Source organism: Varroa destructor, unplaced genomic scaffold (assembly GCF_002443255.2).
Source record: "Varroa destructor unplaced genomic scaffold, Vdes_3.0 BEIS01000004.1, whole genome shotgun sequence".
In the NCBI taxonomy this organism is placed as follows: Eukaryota; Metazoa; Arthropoda; class Arachnida; order Mesostigmata; family Varroidae; genus Varroa; species Varroa destructor.
Window position 1 is genome coordinate 12,008,624 of NW_019211457.1, and position 20,046 is coordinate 12,028,669.

Genomic DNA, 20,046 nt, shown 5'->3' on the forward strand with positions numbered 1-20,046 from the left:
GTTTTACGTCTGGTACTGTCGTTAGACCTCTTGTCGACCTGTAAGCAGAGATTTCGAGAACGCAAACAAAGGCTCTGTTTCAGCTGCAAAATACAACTCCACAAAACCCGCAAAGCGGACAGTAGTAAACATCGCGCAGAAACTTTGGGACAAAATGAGACGTAAACTTTTGCGCGGTTTTCAGTTACAAAAGTTGTCCATGTAGCAGTAAACACGCATGCAAGGTCTGCTGCGGACGAACGTTTGGGTGGTTCTTCGTGCAGTGTACGCTTCCACTAGAATGGCGCTGCGTGTCGTGGCTAGTACGGTGAAGCCTGCTTCAAACGCAAATGTGCTGTGCACTGTAAACAATTTCGCATGTGTAGCTGTGCCTGTACAAACGCTTCAGCGGAGATTGTAAAGGGCCTGCTCCTGCTTTACCTTAATACTATAATACCACGAAGCGTTGGAAATATTTCTATCTGATCAGTTTTGAATTGTTGTTGATCAGTTTAGGTAATTCCGCTTACTGCGAAAGTTCTCTCTTTTCGTAGAGGCAATACTCATATTATTAATGTGTAATACCTCTACCAAAAAAAGAACTTAACCGACAGCCAGCAGTTATTGATATTCTCTTAAATAATAGCTTGTATGATTCACTCTATTGTATTAGGATTATAATTATTATTATATATTTCAACCTAAATATCAGAAATGTGTAATGTATATATATATATATACATACATATATAGTATTCGTCGAAGACAAATGCTGGTACATTAACTTAGCAAGATTTTAGCAGAAAATTATTTTAACCCCATCTCCTACTTCGCAACGGCGCGCAAATATGGGAACAACAAAGCTTCTCTTGAATCTATCTTTTCGGATGTAAATACTAGAATGTGTTCCATGTTAAAAATCTGGGTTTGACTACTCGTGGGCAAAATCTAAGTCAGCCGTCGTTTCCACACCAAGGTCCTAAATCTCTACTGAAGGTTTTCTAACGCAAATAAACTACGTGTGGCAATATGTAGATAATCCTGTCAGTGCGGCTATAAAGTTCCGATACTAAAAGAGAAAAAGAGTAAGGTGAACGCCATATTTCCGTAATGTTCACAATGCCTGACAGAATTTACAAGATTATTAAGTTTCTTTTCGGCTATTTCACAAGTGTCGGCTAGTCGTCTTCATTGAAAGGTATCTTCAAGCTGTCTTTATTGACCTCCGATGACAGACCCAGACCGGGTATATCCTATAGTTCCAATAATCTATTATAAAGCTTTGCAAATTTCGACCGAAGGTTACAAGGTATACCATCTATCTGTAGATTAGGTAGTGTTAGGTTCGGTTAGTTAGGATGCTCGGATGTTGTCTGACACCCGCTTTCGAGAATGTTGGCACTTTTGGTAGCGTGGCAGTCCACCGTTGCTATCCTCATTAACGCATTTTTTTTATAGTTGTCAAGTGATAATCATTCACAACCAATTTTTTGTTGTAATAATAATATAATAATTTCTTATAACTATAATTTTTAGAATTAAATTTCATAACGCTAAAAGGAAATATCACGTTTTGCAAAGAGTTCATTGCTAGAGAACAGCTGAAATTCCTGCAAGCGACAGATATCTTCCCCAGGTGGTCTGTATTCGACACTGATTGGTCTTTAAGGAGTTAAATGGTGCCGCCTAGTTCAAAAAGATGAAGCTTTCCGAGAGCAGCTTTTCGCGATAATGCACTGTGACGCTAAACTCGGTTAGTTGTAACTTATTTTAGCGGATTTTTTCTCGGTCCCGGTGAGTGCACTAATCAACGGAAAGAGCGCACTAATCAGCGGACATAACTGGAAAACAGCGAAATCAACCCTCGATTCTTCTCCTTGACTGTCCGTGGCTGTTTTCGCGGGAGCCGCATTGCCTATCTATTGATGGTCGAAATGTGCTAATGTTTAAGGGTAACGCTTAAACGTCAATATAAGTGTTTATATTGATTTGGTATATATTACTGAATAACAGCAATATATACCGAAATTGAACCCAATAAGTACTGGAAGTGAGGTGGAACGAGTTGTATTAATCATGAGCGAACAGGTCAGTACATTAAAATTTGAAATATGAGTATCGTACATCATTGCAATTTAAGCACATCACTGTATTCCATCAATATTGTTTAGGCTATACCAATGACGTGCTGCGAATCATCTGTAAGGCGGTCCAAAAATGACCCACGAAAATGTCCTGTGTAATATCAGTTGTGGGAGTGATCTTACGGGGTGTTGATCATTTCTACTTTTTTGACAAATGTAGGGGGTGTATTGATTAAAGAAAAGTCATAGAAACAAGATATCTACCTAGGCGCTATTTTATTTATAAGCCATTATAGATATTCTGAAATTAATGCTTTATTCAAATAAATATATTGAACAACGAATAAATCCAGTTGCATAATTTGCATATGTAGATTTTGAACAGTTTACCTATTAATAAAATAAAATAAAATATAACTTATCTAACATCCAGTAAGACGAACGGTAAGAGGTTTCTAAGACCGTTTAGTATATCTAGAGTAGTCTACTAAATCAAGTTTGAAGAAAGGGAAATTTATTTTATGTATTATAGAAACGTCATAAGACACAAATACAAAAAAGAAAACGATTTTGGAAAGATCACCTATATGCTATGCAGAGTTATATACTGTAGGTAATTGCCCGAATATATGGAGGAATATATTGCGAGTTGGCTCGCCAAATCTGTTTGCGAGTAAACCAATTTGTAATTATAGACTATAGCACATAGTGCGGTGAAAGGTTGCATTTTACCGGCAAACGTTCGTATTTGGCATGAACAGCAAAAAACTAAAGCTCTGGAGCAAGATACTCAATATGAGCATCACTTTATCTGTCTGGTAGAAACGTTTTTGTATTTAATTAACATAAGATCTGTTGTATATTTGTTAGTGTCATATTTTTAGTTACCTATCCGTATTGTATTGGTGTCATAAAAATGTTTTTTAATTAGAACCGGTCGTTTCCAATAAAGCTATAAGTACGAGCCTTTCGCTTTAAAAAACGAAGTTAACCATTTTAATTTTTCGAAATCTCTGCTTCTCAACGGGGCCGCGGCAAAGTTTGTCTGCAAAAACGAACTTACAAAGCTTTTAATAAACCTAAGTAAATCATCCCCACATGTATGAATGACTAATCTGTTGTGAAGTAGCAAACAAAAAAAAGATGGATTACATTGAGGATTTTTTTTCGTTTTTGAAAATCAAAAGAAGTCATACTTACTTACTTACGGTAGTTACAGTATTAATTAGATTGAAAGAACTAGCAAATTTACCGGAATGGCTTGAAGGGCCGTTTACGATCATTGCTGATTTTGGATACGAAAATAGGCTGCTGCTTTTGAGAAAAATGTGCCTATCGCCAACTTAATCATTTACGTTAGCTCCAACAGTTCGTCTCTTTTTTGGATTAATTCGGCCATTTTTCATTTTTTAACCTTTTGAATTCCTGTTATTCCAAATCTTTAGGCTATTTTTTTTGAGTGAAAACATCGGTCACATAAACAAATTAAGGGTATACATTTTCGAAAATAACGTCATTGACGTAATTTTCAAAATGGCCACAAACTGAAAATGCAATCAAAAACGATCGTAGTTACATTAAATAGATACGTCTATGAAGATTATTGACGTTGGAACATTTTCGCGAAGATGCGAGGTATATCAATACTGTAAATCTTGTTTTAATGCTACTACGGTGGCATAGTAGCGGTTCCGTTGCGTGCGAACAACCAGAAGAAAGGCGCCGCATGCTTCCCTATGGCGATCATTATGCGAACGTGCAAAAGGCAAAAGAACGTGAAACCTTTTTAACACTACAATGAAAACTAGGTTTCGAACAACCAGCTTGCACGTATTATACGCTGACATGGTCTTCTGAACGACTGATGTGCAGCAAGAAATGCGCCGTACAGTATGCAGCGTTTATTTACGTGAATATATACCCTTGACTATCATTTTTTGTTTCTGCATTAGTTCGAACCTGTTTGCCTATTACGTTTGCTTGTGATAGCATCTATGTGGGTACTCAACGTCGCTTTCAGCGTCGCATGCGCGTAAGCTATGAGGAATAGTAACGAGCGGCTCATTCATTTGTACGATTGGGCTTTAAGTGTTCGTTGTATCGACGTCTCTCAGGAGTGCTAGTTTATATATTTGAATAAAGCTTTACAGCCAAGATTTAGATGGTTCGGAATGACTTTGTCCCTGATCGTTTCAACCCATGTTTTAAGTCTTCTTTAATAATCTCCTAGTTCTATCATTACGTGTCACAAAATGTCTTGTCCGGAACGCATTGTCTTCTTCTGGCAACCGTCTTTTTCTTTTATTTATCCTGCAAGGTAGCACTAATAGTTGTTCGGCATCTGAAAAATACAGTGAAACTGGGAATAGGCCTTCATTCGACTCCGCCGACAAATTTCACTCAAAGAATCCAAATAGTATGGGCAGCGGGATGCTTAAAGTCTAGTCAAACTGGAACAGGAAAGGTCTATGAAAACGAAACGGAAAGACCTACACAGACGTCACCAGGGCAGCTTGCAGGTTTCGAACAAAAAAAAAACGCATCAAGACAATTAGTATAAGGTGTATGGCTGTTGAAATGGTAAAAGCAGCGCTGAATTTCAACAATCAATTTGCGGTGATTTATATTTTAGTTGGAAAATTTTCCTTTTTATAGAACATAACTATCATGCATGGTGTACTATTTAATCAATGCAACTTCGTATACGCTTCAGATAGCTCCATTTGTCTCTGCAACTCACGCTATGGAAAATCTAAACCTTGTCGCAGCTCCTGTTTTTTTCAATTCTGGCAAACATGTCACTGAGGTCGTCCGAACATCAAACCTATTGTTAAGGAGATCTCTATATTATTGAACAGTTTAGTGCAAGGGTGTCTGTACCTTAAGAACCTCTTGACGAAGTGCGGGAAAAATGCCTACGCAAGACTAACTCAGGTTATGGTATTTTGAAGGAGCCAATTGTATTTACCTCTTTAAGCGAACTGTACACGACAACTGTTCTTAAATGTAGTTTAAACACTAAGAAAAGTTGTATCAGTTTGAGTAACGCGATAAATAACGTAAGGAGGCAAAACATCACCACAACATTAATTCAGCGCCAGATCGTAACGTTTCTAGTCGCGTATTTTATTACGATCCTTCTATGCTCAATTGCCCCTATGACCTAACAGGTGCGTATGTCTTAGAATTGTTTAGGTGTTTAAAAGGAAACAATCCTCATATTAGCTAGGACATTTTTGCAAATGTTATGATTTGAAATGTAACATCACGTATTGACAAAACAGACAAAACATCTTATTCAAGATGAGGATGTTACGTAGAAGTTACGTATGTGTATGTATACAATTACAGGTGGGCTTACCTGGAACAGAAGGTCAATTGATTGATCAAGCGAACGCTGATGAATCGACAGTACCATCGTCAATAAGTGGAATCCTTATGCGCGTGCTCTATAGACTCCTCAGCCTTGTGCCTTGGGGTGCCCGTGGAGAAATACCTGTCCAATGCGTATTCTGTCGTATTGCCAGAGGTAAAAACACCTGCTTTTATACGAAACTAACTGTGTCACTTTCTCCATATTAATAATAACAGATTTCAAAATACATTATGACGTGATGCCGGAGTAGTACAGCAGTTTTTTTTCAACGGAACTTTCATTTACATACATTTTTCAGTTGTATTAAATGTAATAATTAGGGCCTCGCCTTGTTTAGCAATAAAGACACTACGGGCACGGAAGTGGAGAACTTTATGTAGTGAATATAATAACTAGAATTCGCAGCTTGCACTTCATACATTGGGTATCAAGGAAACAATTAAAACGTATCTCCATGGAATTGTTCTTTAAAGCAAATGCTTCTATTTATTCATATATTGAAGGGGACGATCCAACATCGGAAATACATTACCACGACTCGCAATTTGTTGTCATCTCCGACATAGCACCGGCTTCAACGCATCATTATCTCGTCATTCCCAAAGAGCACATACGGGATGTCCGTTGTCTCGATGACCGGCATATTGATATGGTGCGTCAGATGGCTGATCACGGCAGAAAGGTTTGTGATATCTAAATCAAAGGAGACCTACCGTACATTGCGTTTGTTTTTGATGCTCAAATTTTAATAATGAAATTATTACGAAACACAAACATATCTACATGTAGCTACATAAGTGGCTCGACAGAATAGAACCTATGTTCTCTAGAATCGACGATGCTAAGTTTATGGCCATTACGGTCCTTAAAAACTAGCAAGAAGTCATCATGGGATCGATCCTAATAAATTTCGTCGTCTCCAGCCATCAAAGTAGTATATCCTATGTCTTATGTATAACTTATAGATCATGTAGAGGACGTCAGGAAAAGCATTTTAACGTTCCGGACGTGTCAACGATACAAAAAAATGTACGTTGGGGCAACTAATGGTTATCAGATTTGCTACATAGATGTATGTAAAACAGATCATATGTTTGAGAACCATGTAGAAGTATTATACATAATACTACGAATTCATTATAACTATGCAGCGAAGAAGGGCAATATAAGTAAGTTGTAAAAATATGTGAGGTACATCGCACATTAAATGATGAAGCGGATTTTTGGATGTCTGAAATATCGTAAAAGTGTAATTTATCTGCCAATTTTTTTTTGTACAACAGAAGTGCAATGATAAACATAGTAAATAATTGAAACCCTAAAGAATTGCCTAAGCCCATAGAACATATAAATATATTTAACTGCCATGCTTCCATACTTATAGAAATCACTTGAGATATTTTTGTATTCCATAATTATAACCTTTCTAGAAATATTACCAATGAATTTTGTTAATGCGTAACCTAATCGTGCAGGTTAGTCTCATCCCTTCAATTAAATCGTATACATATTTTATATCAGAGAACAGCTGTAAGTATCTGTACAAATTAGGTTGTAATGAAACTGAATTAGCTAAAAAAATATTCCGAGGATTGTTAACGCGCATAACTACTTTTTGACTCAGTAAATGGGTTATTACTTACTTGCTTAAAGACGAAAAAACAATAGCCTAGATATATTTTTTTTATTTCTCAATAACTTGATTGATTTTCAGGTATTGGAGTTACGTGGTGGGAAGTGGGACGAATGTCGTCGTGGATTTCACTTTCCTCCCTTTATTTCGGTAACATATTCTTTTTAATTACTAGATTTTTTTTGACATAAATATTGTAGACACCGCGACATTGAGGTAATTCACAGATCTTTACGCTGGCCTGATCTCGATCGCATTTTTTAACAAAAATTATTTCACACACAAGCGACACTGGAAACTCCAAGTGATTACCAACCTCCACTGTGAAATTCACGATTCGATCCAACGATACATAAACCGGTCTTTGTAAACATTTTTTGAGCTAATCGTAGTAATTCGGTCGAATAATGGAAACGCGCATAACCTGTTGTTGCTCTTTGACTTTGCGAACAGGTGGGTCACCTTCATATGCATATTATCTCTCCCGAATCAGCCATGTCTAAACGAAACGAGTTGACATTTCGCAACGATTCGTACTGGTTCAGATCTGCTGATGCGATATTGGAAATGCTTACGAGACTCCAGCCTACACCAAGTCGATTGCAGACCCCGTCATCTGACAAGAATAGCACCAGTATGCTAGCTAAGCTTAGTTGAGCACCCTTATGCACGTACATTAGCTCAATACCACCAAAATATACTTGTCTTGGAAAACTACCGTTCAAATAATTTTATAATAACAAATTCAAATATAAAATCTATTAATTTATTAGCATTGTATCGTTTGCCCTATTTTGCAAAGTCACTGCCGCTACGGTTAGACACAACATGCCGTTGTTGCAAGTAGATATTTGTCCGACACGATTTTACAGCATGCGACGTTGCACACTATAGTTCTACAAACAGGTATAAGTTTGTAAAAGAATAAATTACAAAAATATAATACAAGGCAATATCTGTACGAACGGCTGATACGACCAACAGTAAGAGTTCATTGGGTATAAGTAATTTATTGTGTCGAAACATTTCATCCAATATATTTGTGCATAGCTCAGTCGTTAAAGCTTTGAACGATGTTGCAAAGCATCTATCTAAACATAAGACACATCGAGGCATAATAGGAGAAAAGTCGATTCCTTAACACACGGTTAGGTTTTTCTTTGTAAAAACATAACTATCTGTTGTAAGAAAATTCATCATCAGAAATCGATGTACTCTAGATATTGTATATCTATTCCAGACGTTGAAAGAAGAGGTGAGACACAACGCTATCATCTGCTGGTATTCATAATAGTCGATATTTTTGGGTAAACATGATATAGTGTGTAATAATGAGTAGTTTAATGATGAGTGTTTCAAATATTCACTAGGATGTATGTAGTTGTGTTAAATAAATGCGGAAAGAATTCAATGAAATGGGTGATACAATTAAAGTCTCTAAGAAAAATTTGACAGTGATCCTAATGGATATAATATCACGCACCATAACCATAAATCACTTACGAAAACGATATAAAAAGTGAACTTTTTGCGTAAAACTTTCTATAGTACTGCAATATAAAAACTATAAGGCAACAGCTATCCGAGTAATGAAGTAGTACGAGATGAGTTATCGGCATCGAATGAAAACAGAACGTTTAGATAATGCACCTAACAGAACTCGTTTGCATTGGTGACGTATTGGGGTAAATTATTTTCTCAGATGTCGCTGAGGTTGCGAAGTTAGGCCAACAGATATCGTTTTTAAGATCACAACAAAAATTAATCGTTTTTAGTAAAGTTTTTGCTAATAAACCGTAAGACAGTTTGTGTACTTTTGGCTTTTTATTCTATGATAAAAAGCGTTCAATAAGAATTTGTTGTATCGAATTCTCGCGTAAAGGATATGCCGCTGACAACAGAATTCTTTCAAAGGGCCATGCAGCTTCCGCGGATCGTTAAGTTTATATTTGCCATTAGAAAGCATGTCGAAGATAGACATTTAAAAATGAATTTATCACACGTTGTAATGTGATGTATGCAGATGGCAAGACTTGAACCAGCAATTTTTAGTTCGCGTCCTGTGTTAAGTATATGCTACACTAAATCAGTATTGTTGGTTGGATGCCGCGCGACTCCCACTCACCCACCATTGCTTTATTCTTGTATTCGTTAGATATTCTTGGTTTAGAAAAAGCCAAGAAGTGCTAGAGGAAGGTTCTTGCTAAAGACTAGAGTGTGTAATGTTACGATATTTTAATACGATATGATAATTTTACAGTTATCTATAGATTAAGGGAATTTCGTTTGTCTAGTCCTTATACCTATTTCAGACCGCAGGCTCATATAGGTGTTGTTTTTATAGGTAAGAAGATATGTACTGAGACGCTGATATAAACTTTAACAAATTTACTTGCAAGCAAATTAACATTAAATAAGGTGAGCATTTACCAAGGCACTATTGAAACACGGAAACTATATAACCTATCATTTAGTTGTTATAGGTCAGCGGTCGTATCAATTCTTTAGTTTAATTTTTGTCTTCTTGTTCGTATTTTACAAAGTGTTGTTACTCTCATTTGTACATAAATTGTACATTGTATATATTACATAATAAATAAACTCAATAGACGTCAATATTTAAACACATGGCCATTTCTGTATTACGTTAGTTCGACGGGGTATTTTCGAATAGCGCTACTTGAGTTTTAAACAGTGAAAGATATACTTAGTCATATAAGTTTCTCTCGTTAGAAAGTATAATTATGACTGCTTAAGTTCTTCTAGCTAAAGCACCATGTCAGTTTTGGTGACAGCAGTAGAGTTTTGAAAGATACACAATACACATCACTACATATTGAACACTTCTTTGTACTTCTTCTTCTTCTTCTTTGAACTTTTCTTAAACAGCTGTCCTAAGCTAAAATTTGCCTAAACTGGAGAGTAGTGATCGTGCCAGAAGGAGAAAAAATTCGCCGACTGAAATCTAACTATCTGACGCAGATTGCTTGTCATTAAAAAGGATCGGGTATTCAAGTTTGGGACAAGTGCTTCATTATGGGAAATTATTGCCATCATCTACTTGAAGAGTGTTTTCTCATGCCCTTCGCTCAGTTCGCCAATTTTTCCCTTTAGATGGCAGCACTGAACGCATTACTGTCAGTGCGTGTGGCTTATCGCTCCCAGTGCTCCTGCGTTTTGTAGCGCAGACTTTATGCTGTTTGTGGCAGTGCTGTGATTCGTTGGTATGGGACCTTTGGCGTGTATCGACGACGGTATGTGAACTGCGCGTTTGCATTCAGTCTAGTCGGAAGTCATGTTTTCTGTTGTGTAACATACGAGTTCTGCCTGCTGGCTTCAGTATCACTCATGAGTGAGGGGGAAATTTTTTTGAGAAGGGGAAAGTGTAAGAACCCGGACGTTCCTTCGACCAGTTGATGAGTTGCCAGCTGCTGTCACATCTGGCTAGAAACAGGGATGGATTGCTTTTACCATTTCCGTAGTTAATCCTCTCTCGCAGCGAGCCAACTCTTGATCATAATCGATGTTCTTAGCGCACGCTACCCTGACATTCGTTACGAGCTTCATGAGTGAGCCTGCTACATAAACTGAATAATTGATTACATTCGATGGCTTGCAGATGTGTTTATATAGTATGCCATTAACATAATACCCTATTGTTCTAATTGCTTTTCGTGCGCATTTAAAACTTTACTTTCTCGTGAGTTAATCATCGATAATAACATTGACTCAATCTAGGTGGAGACAATCAGTGCAACGGCTGCCTTCAGAAGTGTTCGATACAAAATGTACTCCAGTGCAACGATCTGACGTTGATAACTTCCAAGATTTTCAGTCTGGTCTTCAACGTACTAATCGTCGAAAATCAATGTCATATGCGTTGTATATAGATTTACTCAAGGAATGCCTTAAGCTGGAAAGTGAACTTACTGGTTGATCGTAAGTTTGACTTTTACCTAATAAGCGCGTGACTGACTGACTGACTAACTGATACAGGCAATTAGCAAGAACAAAATATAAAGTACAGAAAAAGTGCGAATCTCAAAAGTTTAATGCATATGGCCTATCCAGGAAGTTGACAATGGACATATTTTTATGACAGAGGAAATTGCAACCAGTGCCTGTGATCAACATAACTTTTATCCTGTGTGGTGGCCGTCTGTAATTGGGGTACAGCAGTGTGATGACTGTTTTTGTCTACTTCGTGACACTAATTGTACTTTATTTTGGATTTTATCGATGATCACAAAATCGTATAACTATAGTTGTTTTACTGTTTGTCAAAGTGTGCTATTTGTCATCATTTTGTTGTGCCTCTAAGGATGTCCCGTTTGGAACCGCCAGAATGGGTCCAAGTGAGTAATCTTTTTTCATGCCATATTTTTCTCGCGTGCAGAAGTGAAACACATTACTTGTTTACTCGTACATTGTGACTCATCAAACTCAAATGGGTTGTTCACTGTTTAGTTCGTGCAATCTTTTCAGTCGTTATACACACATAACAAATATAAGAATATCACCGCAGGTGACCTAACCATGCGGCGTCGTAGGTGTTTTTAGAAGTTCCGATTTCTTTAGTCTTTTATACGTAGTCAATAGTTAGGCTGACTATTTTAGCTTTAACGTTCATATTAATCGCGCAATGGTAGTCTGACAAACCCCAATGGCTTTAAATTCATGTATCTCAGGTCATATGAGTCGCGTCGAGTCGGCATTGGCGTTATCTGAAAGCCAAGATTTGGCAATAAATTTGCTAAAAATTGTTGGAACGTCTTCGCTAAGATTTAAGACGGAGCGCCTTGAATACAAGAGAAATTTCTGCGCAAATTCGTTATGTTTTACAATTTTACTATGATAAGGGCGCAATTGTTGCCTAAAATCTGGAAAAAAAAAGTGTATTGTTTATGGTCAATATACGTTATCGGAAGAAGCGGCCCAAAGATGGCGCTGTCGTTTTCATGCTTGGAGACTTCGATGTATAGGATGCTCTTCACAGACAAATTACGGAAAAAGTTGACGAAATCATTAAAGTTGAGCGAGATCGATACGTGAGAAGCCATGATATCGCCAAAGGGCTAAACATCGACCATCAAACAGTTTTAAACCATTTCAATGGAAGTGATTACAAAAAATTTCGACATTTGGATGTACCACGAATTGGCGTAAAAACTTAATCGATCGTATTTCGAAATTCTGTAAAAACGCAACAAGATCGAGTTATTTTTAAAGTTGATGAAAAGTGGATTACATAGAATAATAACGCGCAAATAAGAAGAATATGTTTAAAAATGCGTCAAAGAAAATGCTGTTAAATGCTTGATGGGATTGGAAAGGAATCGTGCATTACAAATTACGATTAATTCTGACATCTAATACGCAAATATTACGCTATAATATGAATATACGCCAGAAGTGGTGAGCAGAAAGAGCGTTATCGTCCACCATGTCAATTTCAGACCACATACATCCTTGGTTACCTCGCAAAAATTGAGAGGACTTGGATGGGAAAGTTTGATGTATCCGCCGGATAGCCCGCATCTTATACCATCCGATTATGATCTGTTTCGATTTCCATAGACCTTTCTTAGTGGTGTTTATTTATATTCAATGGAGAGATCCAAAGATCACTTGTCACTATTTAGTATTGATAAGATTATAGTGTCACTAGAAAACAAGCTAGAAGGTCACTGATTGAAATGGCGCATGTTTGACAGCATAGAAAATGTTTAAAGTGGTGAATATTTGTTCGGCAACTCAAAATATATACATTTCTCTGACATCCTCTGACAACTTCTACTGATAATGTATTATATTTGAATGTTATTGATGATTAATACGATAGTATAACAGACTATACGTGTAACTTATTCTTCAATTAAATGTGTGACACAGTTAAGTTGTTTCTGTGGCCACAGAGCAATAAATGGGATGCTCAGTCTGCTACCCTATATGATATATCACGCACTCCACATATAATTAGGCGCTTTTCTATTATCAAGTTATCTATTATAAAGAAGCATAGTAGAATATAACTAGTTTAATAAACAGTACAATGGAACGCAGTTCCATTCGCCAAGCGGCGAATAGCGCAACCGAGAAGTTATAAGATCATAGGCTTTTTAGCGATTTCAGTTATATATAGAATAAGGTATGACAGAGAAAACTTGAACAAATAAAGGCTCCTGGGTTGTGCCTGGTCTAGAATTAATACGAATGCCTTTCTTGCTAGTTGATCTTGTTGGTAATCTCAGGACTGAGTTTGCTTCGATGCAGACCGATCCTATCTGAGCAAAAATTTCTAAGATAATATATGTTTCGTTAAGTACATTGCTTTGGCATGGGTTGTCCACGCCCCGGTACTTAATTATTTAAAATTAAATTATGAAGATGGACCATATTGGCCACCTGTAGCTTGTTTTCAGTATGTCAGTGATTGTCATGCATTGATTTCCATATCATTAACGAAAAAAACATATATATATATATATATATATATATATATATATATATATATAAAGCATTTCACAAAGCCAGAAACGTTTTGTAGGGCAATTTGATGAAGATAGAAAACCTGAAGGATCTATTGCTGATGTTCAAGTACCTACAGTGATTCATTTGAATACATTCGACCTGACCTAGCTAATTTAATTTAAGAGGCGGTGTGGTTATATAGTTCACTATTTAGTTTATATTTGAGATAAATAATGATACCGATTGATAATCAAATTATTTCAACTTCTATTTGTTCCAACTTCATTGAAAGTTAGTTACGTACTGTCTAACCAACGACAAATGCTCTGAGTGTCATGTGTTTTTCTTTCAGTTTCTCTACGTGGCTACTGAATATTTTTCAACGAAATTAAAAGCCTACGGGACAGTTTTAATATCTATAGTCCTTAAGAAATAATTCTGACAGATTACAGGCCGGTTTTGTTGTAACAGCTACACACACACTGAGCAGAGTCAATAGAAAAACGCATCCTAAACATAAAATGAATACTGAGTTATAGAAACAATGGCTGTAAACGCATTAACTAGTCAAGCGCAAAGCTCACTTACGGAGTCGTTCTCCTCCAAACTATTGTACACGTATCTTAATCATTTAAACAGGGATTAGTCATTCTGCTCAGCCGGCGGTATTGTGTCATGTATTGCTGCATAGGTAAGTGTCTATCGTGAAACATTTTCCACCGGCATTTACCAATCTAGTAACAGTGATTTCTAAGCTCAACAAGACATTAATCCTCTCGGCCGTCACGTAAAAGGCCAGGCTTGAATCGACCGGTGATCGATGCAGTGTTACCTTTACGAAGCAAAGCAGTCAGCGATCAAGCGATGTTAAAAGTGAGCAAATATCCTGAAGTAAGATGATTTGCGAGGGCGAGCAATAGCAAATCATCAAACAATTATCTGACGCCATAGAGCCTAGTAAAACTAACTCTAAATAACTGTATATCACTTTGGCGAAACAATTCTAGTGGGGTAAAGACTATTGTCAAGTGTTCTGGCGTACACATTCGCAACAGCGAAGGTCGGTATCATCACGCCAATGCAAATCAAATACGACTGCGGATGTAAGGCTCAAGGTCTAAGCCGACCGTTGTTCTCTCTAGGTAATAAAAGGTCGTTGTACATAGAAACTTCGTTTGGATCCTCACGTCTACACATGAAACAAGCATCTCAATATCGAACGCCTTCAAGCGTAACAATTTTTAATCACAATTTATTTTTCCACAATTAATTACTTTTAACATATCAATCGACAAAGAAAAATGACCTTGAAGATACTTAAGCTATTTCCAAGACCCAAGTTTATTCCCGTATTTAAATATATCGGAGAGAGTTACTAACACAAAAAACATAAGTTAACAGCACGGAATTGAATATCGCGTATGAGGGAATGAACAGGGAACTAACAGGCCCATCCTTCTAGCCCTCGTGTAACCTCGGTAAATTTCAGAATAAGGGTTCATATTACCTAACATAGATGTTTTTATAGCGCCAATTTTATGACACTTCATGTCAACAATATACTTAAGTAGATCACTAAAGCTACAAGCCCGTTTTAAGGGGACCGTGGATAATAAATCCTTTTGCTCGTCTGCACCGCAATCAGGCACGTGATAACTAATTTGATTCATTAGTCAAAAGAACAATTAACTTTTCAGTAGAGTATTTATGCACAGCATGACATTTTATTTTGTACAACTTATAGTGAAAATCTTAGAGCAAAAATGCAGTTTTAGTCTTCGTACATACAGATCAATATTCTGGAGTCTGAACTACAGGTTTATTAAAATGAGTTAGGTAAAGGGTAACTACAAATGTTCAGGTGCAGTTTTGCTCTAACGGCACCTTACTGATGCTAGAGAACTTCAAGTTTCTTCTCAACGATATAGTTTGTTAGTGAAGAGAAATTCGCATCACGTATGACAGGGTTTCCATTACTATTTTTGTAAAATTACCGTACCGTTTAACGATATAACATACTCACATTTTTGTTCTAAAAAAGTTTGTAGATATGTAATAATGTTTCATCTTATCTATAAGTTGTTCCAGCAGGTACCAATTATAAGGAAATAAATAAAAGCCTATGATAAGATTATTATTAAGACTGTTTTCCGTTAGTAAGTAAAAGGTATACGTATGTGTGCGTGTGGTATTAGCGCACGTATCGGCCTGCCACAAGTCAATCGGGTGAGAGGAGTGCAAAAGTTGTTGTTTTTATACTTGATCTCTATTCATATGATTCATATACAGGCTGTGTCCAACACGAGGGCCTTTAAAATAAATAGACGTAATTAAATATATCTATAAAATTACGACACCATATATATATAGACAAATAGTAGTTAAAATCAATACGGTAACCTGGACGTGCAACTGCCTTCGGTTAATGGGCCACTAGATTCCACTGGCGGGTCGAAGTTTCGCTGTCAGCATAGACTGCTGCATATATTCAAGTAATGAAATCAAATAGTGCCTACATAACTGCTGGAATCTGGTTGTATTAGTGACACACTATGGCGACAAATTCTCCGTAGGTCTTTGCGTACTTTTAAGCTGGCGGCACGCGACAGATACACGGGGTGTCACAAAATACGTATACAGGGTCTATATATAAAAATAAAAAACTTCAGTTTTTTGCAGCTTTTTGACAGTAAATCACAGTAATTATCAGCTGACGCTGTACTGTCAAAGAAAACTGGTTTAATTATTCATTTTCCTATTTTAACTCCTGATGAATTTACGTGATGTTTCTGGGTAACATAGAGAACCTAAGCTGTCCAGTTAGTGCAATTATGTTCGTTAGCTGTGCCTTTTAATTTAACTGCAGCTCCCCCAAAAAGTGAACCTACATATATCTCCGAAATCTTAGTTCAGGCTATCTTCATCAGTAGCAGGTATCATTATCCGAATGTATTTTTTCCATTTACAACATTTAAAAATCCACTTGGTTTGACAATTTTTGGTAAAGCTTACACCTTATAGAGTTTTGGGCGTTCCGTAACAATTTTCCTTTTCATTACTAGTGAATCTTATCAACGTCTTCCAGAATGTGAAACATCCTTCAGTTTTCCTGAAGTTCCTTCCGTTTCAAACTTACTCTTTATCTGATTAATTGTAAGCCCCCTGGGTGGTACTTCCCAAACCCTTTATGTTACATTTCTCATATTTTTAATCGTACTTTAAAAGTAAATCTGGGTACATTTATTTTTTCTAATTTATTACTCTTTGACAACAGAGGACCATCGAAGAATTATGGGCCAATAAAAAGTGTCTTTTGGGACATCCTGTATATACAGGACTTCTTGTCTAAATCCGGTTAAGATTTGATGGGCTGCTTGTTATAGCAGACATACGCGCGCCTATGCTTTTCTTGTTTCTAGAAGGAAGCCAGTCTTTTTCTAGAACAAAAAGAAAAACCGGTTGCTGGAAAACCTCGGGAGTATAATGTTGCTTTCGCACTTTGAGCGAAGATCGGCTTTTTTCCCATCTCCTTAGGCTATGCGAGCTTCCCCCAAAAAATAAAAATATTTTTACCCAAAATCGACAGTCTGTGTTAAAAAAATGCGAAAAAAATTAGAAAAATAGTTTCATTAGGCAAATGGGAAAATCCCCAGTTAGAAAATTGGTCAGAATGGTTCAAGATGCCGTGTCTGGTACGTCTAAATTTTCAGTGCAAGTATCAATGGCCGTTTTGTAGAGGAGAGTATTATTTCAAAATTGAGTCATCTAGATGTTTTTTTTGACTCAATTTCTGCGTCTTGTTGGGCCTTTTGTATTTTCCGCTGTTTTGAGCCCCTGGATTGTTGCAATAAAAGATTCAGTTCCGTTAGACTTAATGTGAACGACATTTTGACCAGTTTAGAGCCTTCAATATCGGTTTACATAGGGTCTTTATTAAAAAAATAATTCACGAATTGAACAAACGTTAAAAATAGAGAAAAATTTTTGTGCTACATCTCTAATTATTAACCGAAACGCGCTCTCTTTTTCATGGGATAAAACTACCATCGTTCTACAGACTGGCATCGTAATACGCTGCCAGTCTGTAGAAGCGTTTATAAATTTAACTATTAACTGAATTTGTCCATTAAATTTGCTGTAGTGGCTGAATTTTTACGATATTCTATAGTTAATTCTGCATAGTTTTGAAATATAGGCTACTATAAATATATCTGTTATGCTTCAGTCAATCTTATTAACTGCAGCTAATTTCGGTTCGAAAAAAGGTACTGGCCATATTCGTTGTTTTGTGGCTGTTTTTGTGCAGGAATATTTCTTCTACGAACGAATTTCTCTTTTTCTCGATGAACAACGGCATATGCCTTCGAACAGTCTGGGACATGGTCCAAGATCCATAAAGTGCCCCTCAGAGTTCCTTAGACTAAATGGACAAGTGTTCTCTGCGCACACCTCATTCTGATAGATCATTGCCGGAAACTACATTTTAAAGTACGTTATGTGCAGCTTGAAACTATTTTTGAGTTTGTTTCACTGGATTTGATTATTGTTAATAATATAATTACTATTATTATTATTATTTACAGTCCTGCAGAAATATGACATTCGGAGTGTTTTATTTTACGATCAGTATGCAACCATATTCGTCTATTCATGTAGTTTGTAATGATGGTTTCTGTACTTGCAAGACAATTTAAATTGCGTCGAACTTCCCGCCGTTTCTCTTTTGTTATTATCATCGATCGGCCACCGAACACATGATAATTAGTGGGGTAGCTCAATCGAAAGCTACCTATAGTACGGACTCTTCTCCAGACTTCTGCTGATCAGTCGTCGTTCGTTCTTCTGTGACCTTCGGGGGCTGGGTCGAATGGCTGTGTTTGATACTAAAAAAAGAAACTCAACTTGAATAGCTCCCAGTTAATTGGTATGGGGCGCACGTTTTATTTTTGACTTTTGCATATTTTCCTCTTAGATTTTAAGTTAATTTGTTTATGGCATCCACAACGGTATGAAGAGATGGCGTAACAGCTGGAGTTCGTTGATCACGAATTTGCACATTATTTATGACGCAGAAAAAATAACAGTATGTTAAATCTGTACATGTGTTTAGTGCTCCAAAGTTCATTAAGGCATTTTTCGGATCACTATGCCTGCAATTATCTAAAAGATGTGATCGTAGCAACCTTAATTAGAGACCTTACGGAATAGGGCTTGAAGACACCTTTAAAGGAAATCCTTTACATGTCGTTTTATGCATTTTCTTAACATGAGAGCTTAGAACACGTGATGAATTGAGCGGATATATTCAAGCTAGTATCCCAGTAGCAGTCGATGAAATGCAATACAACATTCGTCTGCGATTCTTGAATACAGCAAACGATCATTTTCTCCCTGTTATCCCCTATTTGATTCGGACGCTTAAACGAAGAACTCATCGTGTTCTTTATTTGCTTAAACTCCCTTACTGAAAAAAACTCTCTAAAGTTTTGTGTTAATAAATCTCTTTTTTTGAGCCCAAATGAAGTTTACGCATGAGACGTCATAATGGCAAGGTTAATTCTTATAATTAAATTTACGGTTTACTTTAGTTCAAATCTGATCCAGACATGCATGCTAGATCTGCATGAAAACGGTTCAAACGATGTAGGATACCTGCTGTGGCTTGAAAATATTTGTATGCCTTATACTGGGCTTCTAGTGGCGGCCTACTGCAGATGTGATGTGCTAAAAAAAGATTCTTACAGTAACGAGCATATAAACGAAGCCGTATTTTACCAGGCCATGCGGTTGCCAATCGAATGTTCCGCTTGTACCAGTCGACAGAGCGCGCAATGATTAAGTTGTTTTACTATAACAGTATTTACCGTACTGCATAGCAATTTATTGACCGTGTACTAGCATATTCTGGGCCAGGCGGTTGCTGTCGTTGTATTACTACCGTGGTAGTATTTAATCGTATCGTTTAGGCAGATGTTACAAAATATATGCTGCATAATGTATATAAAAACATAAATTTACTCTAGATAACAGATGTCTTCAGGAACTCGACAAAGCCGATCCTCAGTGCCGGACACCACGCATTCGTGGCGGGCAACTCGAACTCAGGACTTCGCAGGCCCCTATCACTTGTCCATAGTTGCTCATTCTTATCCTCTTCCCAGGCCTAGCCACATCGGCGTCAACTCCTGAATCATCAGGATCAGCATGCAGACTCGCCTCCCTCTGTTTCCCGATTCTGCTCCTGCTGCTTGTTGTGGTAATGTAGTGTGTGTACACGGTAGCAGTGAGCTATCTTATGTTAGATTTGAGTGTCCTGACTCCTGCTGTTTTCTGAATTTGTGCGTATCCTGGTGTCGGTTTAGATCGGTCTATGTGTATGCTATTCTCCTGTCTTGCGCTTCGGCAGCCAACAACAGCAGCAGCAGCAGAAGGCACGCTCGATCGGTCAATTAGTCACGCAGTCACCGTGCGCGCACAATGTGTAGTTTTGTTGTGCTATTTAA

The 20,046-nt window shown here is 37.1% G+C and overlaps 2 protein-coding genes across 5 annotated transcripts in view; both read left to right on the forward strand.

Annotated features, from left to right (window-relative positions):
- Positions 1–1,715: 1,715 nt before the first annotated feature.
- LOC111249921 (adenosine 5'-monophosphoramidase HINT3-like) lies at positions 1,716–8,885 on the forward strand. Its single transcript, XM_022804392.2, has 5 exons — positions 1,716–2,067; positions 5,415–5,592; positions 5,943–6,121; positions 7,154–7,222; positions 7,526–8,885. Exons 1-5 carry the CDS (start codon positions 2,056–2,058, stop codon positions 7,727–7,729), a joined length of 642 nt encoding a protein of 213 aa, XP_022660127.1. The 5' UTR covers positions 1,716–2,055; the 3' UTR covers positions 7,730–8,885.
- A 155-nt stretch (positions 8,886–9,040) lies between these two features.
- LOC111250444 (protein SCAI-like) overlaps positions 9,041–20,046 on the forward strand; it is a 40,224-nt gene continuing 29,218 nt past the window's right edge. For all 4 annotated transcript variants that reach the window (XM_022805720.2, XM_086987260.1, XM_086987261.1 and 1 more), the window contains exon 1: positions 9,041–11,427. In XM_022805720.2, the coding sequence (XP_022661455.1) occupies positions 11,395–11,427 (33 nt within the window). In that variant the 5' untranslated portion in view covers positions 9,041–11,394. The remainder of the gene's footprint in view (positions 11,428–20,046) is intronic.

Bases quoted from the DNA above. Each gene is read 5' to 3' on its own strand.
- LOC111249921 (XM_022804392.2), top strand. The intron at 5,593-5,942 runs GTAAAAACACCT...CATATATTGAAG, and splicing joins ATTCTGTCGTATTGCCAGAG to GGGACGATCCAACATCGGAA. The intron at 7,223-7,525 runs GTAACATATTCT...CTTTGCGAACAG, and splicing joins ACTTTCCTCCCTTTATTTCG to GTGGGTCACCTTCATATGCA.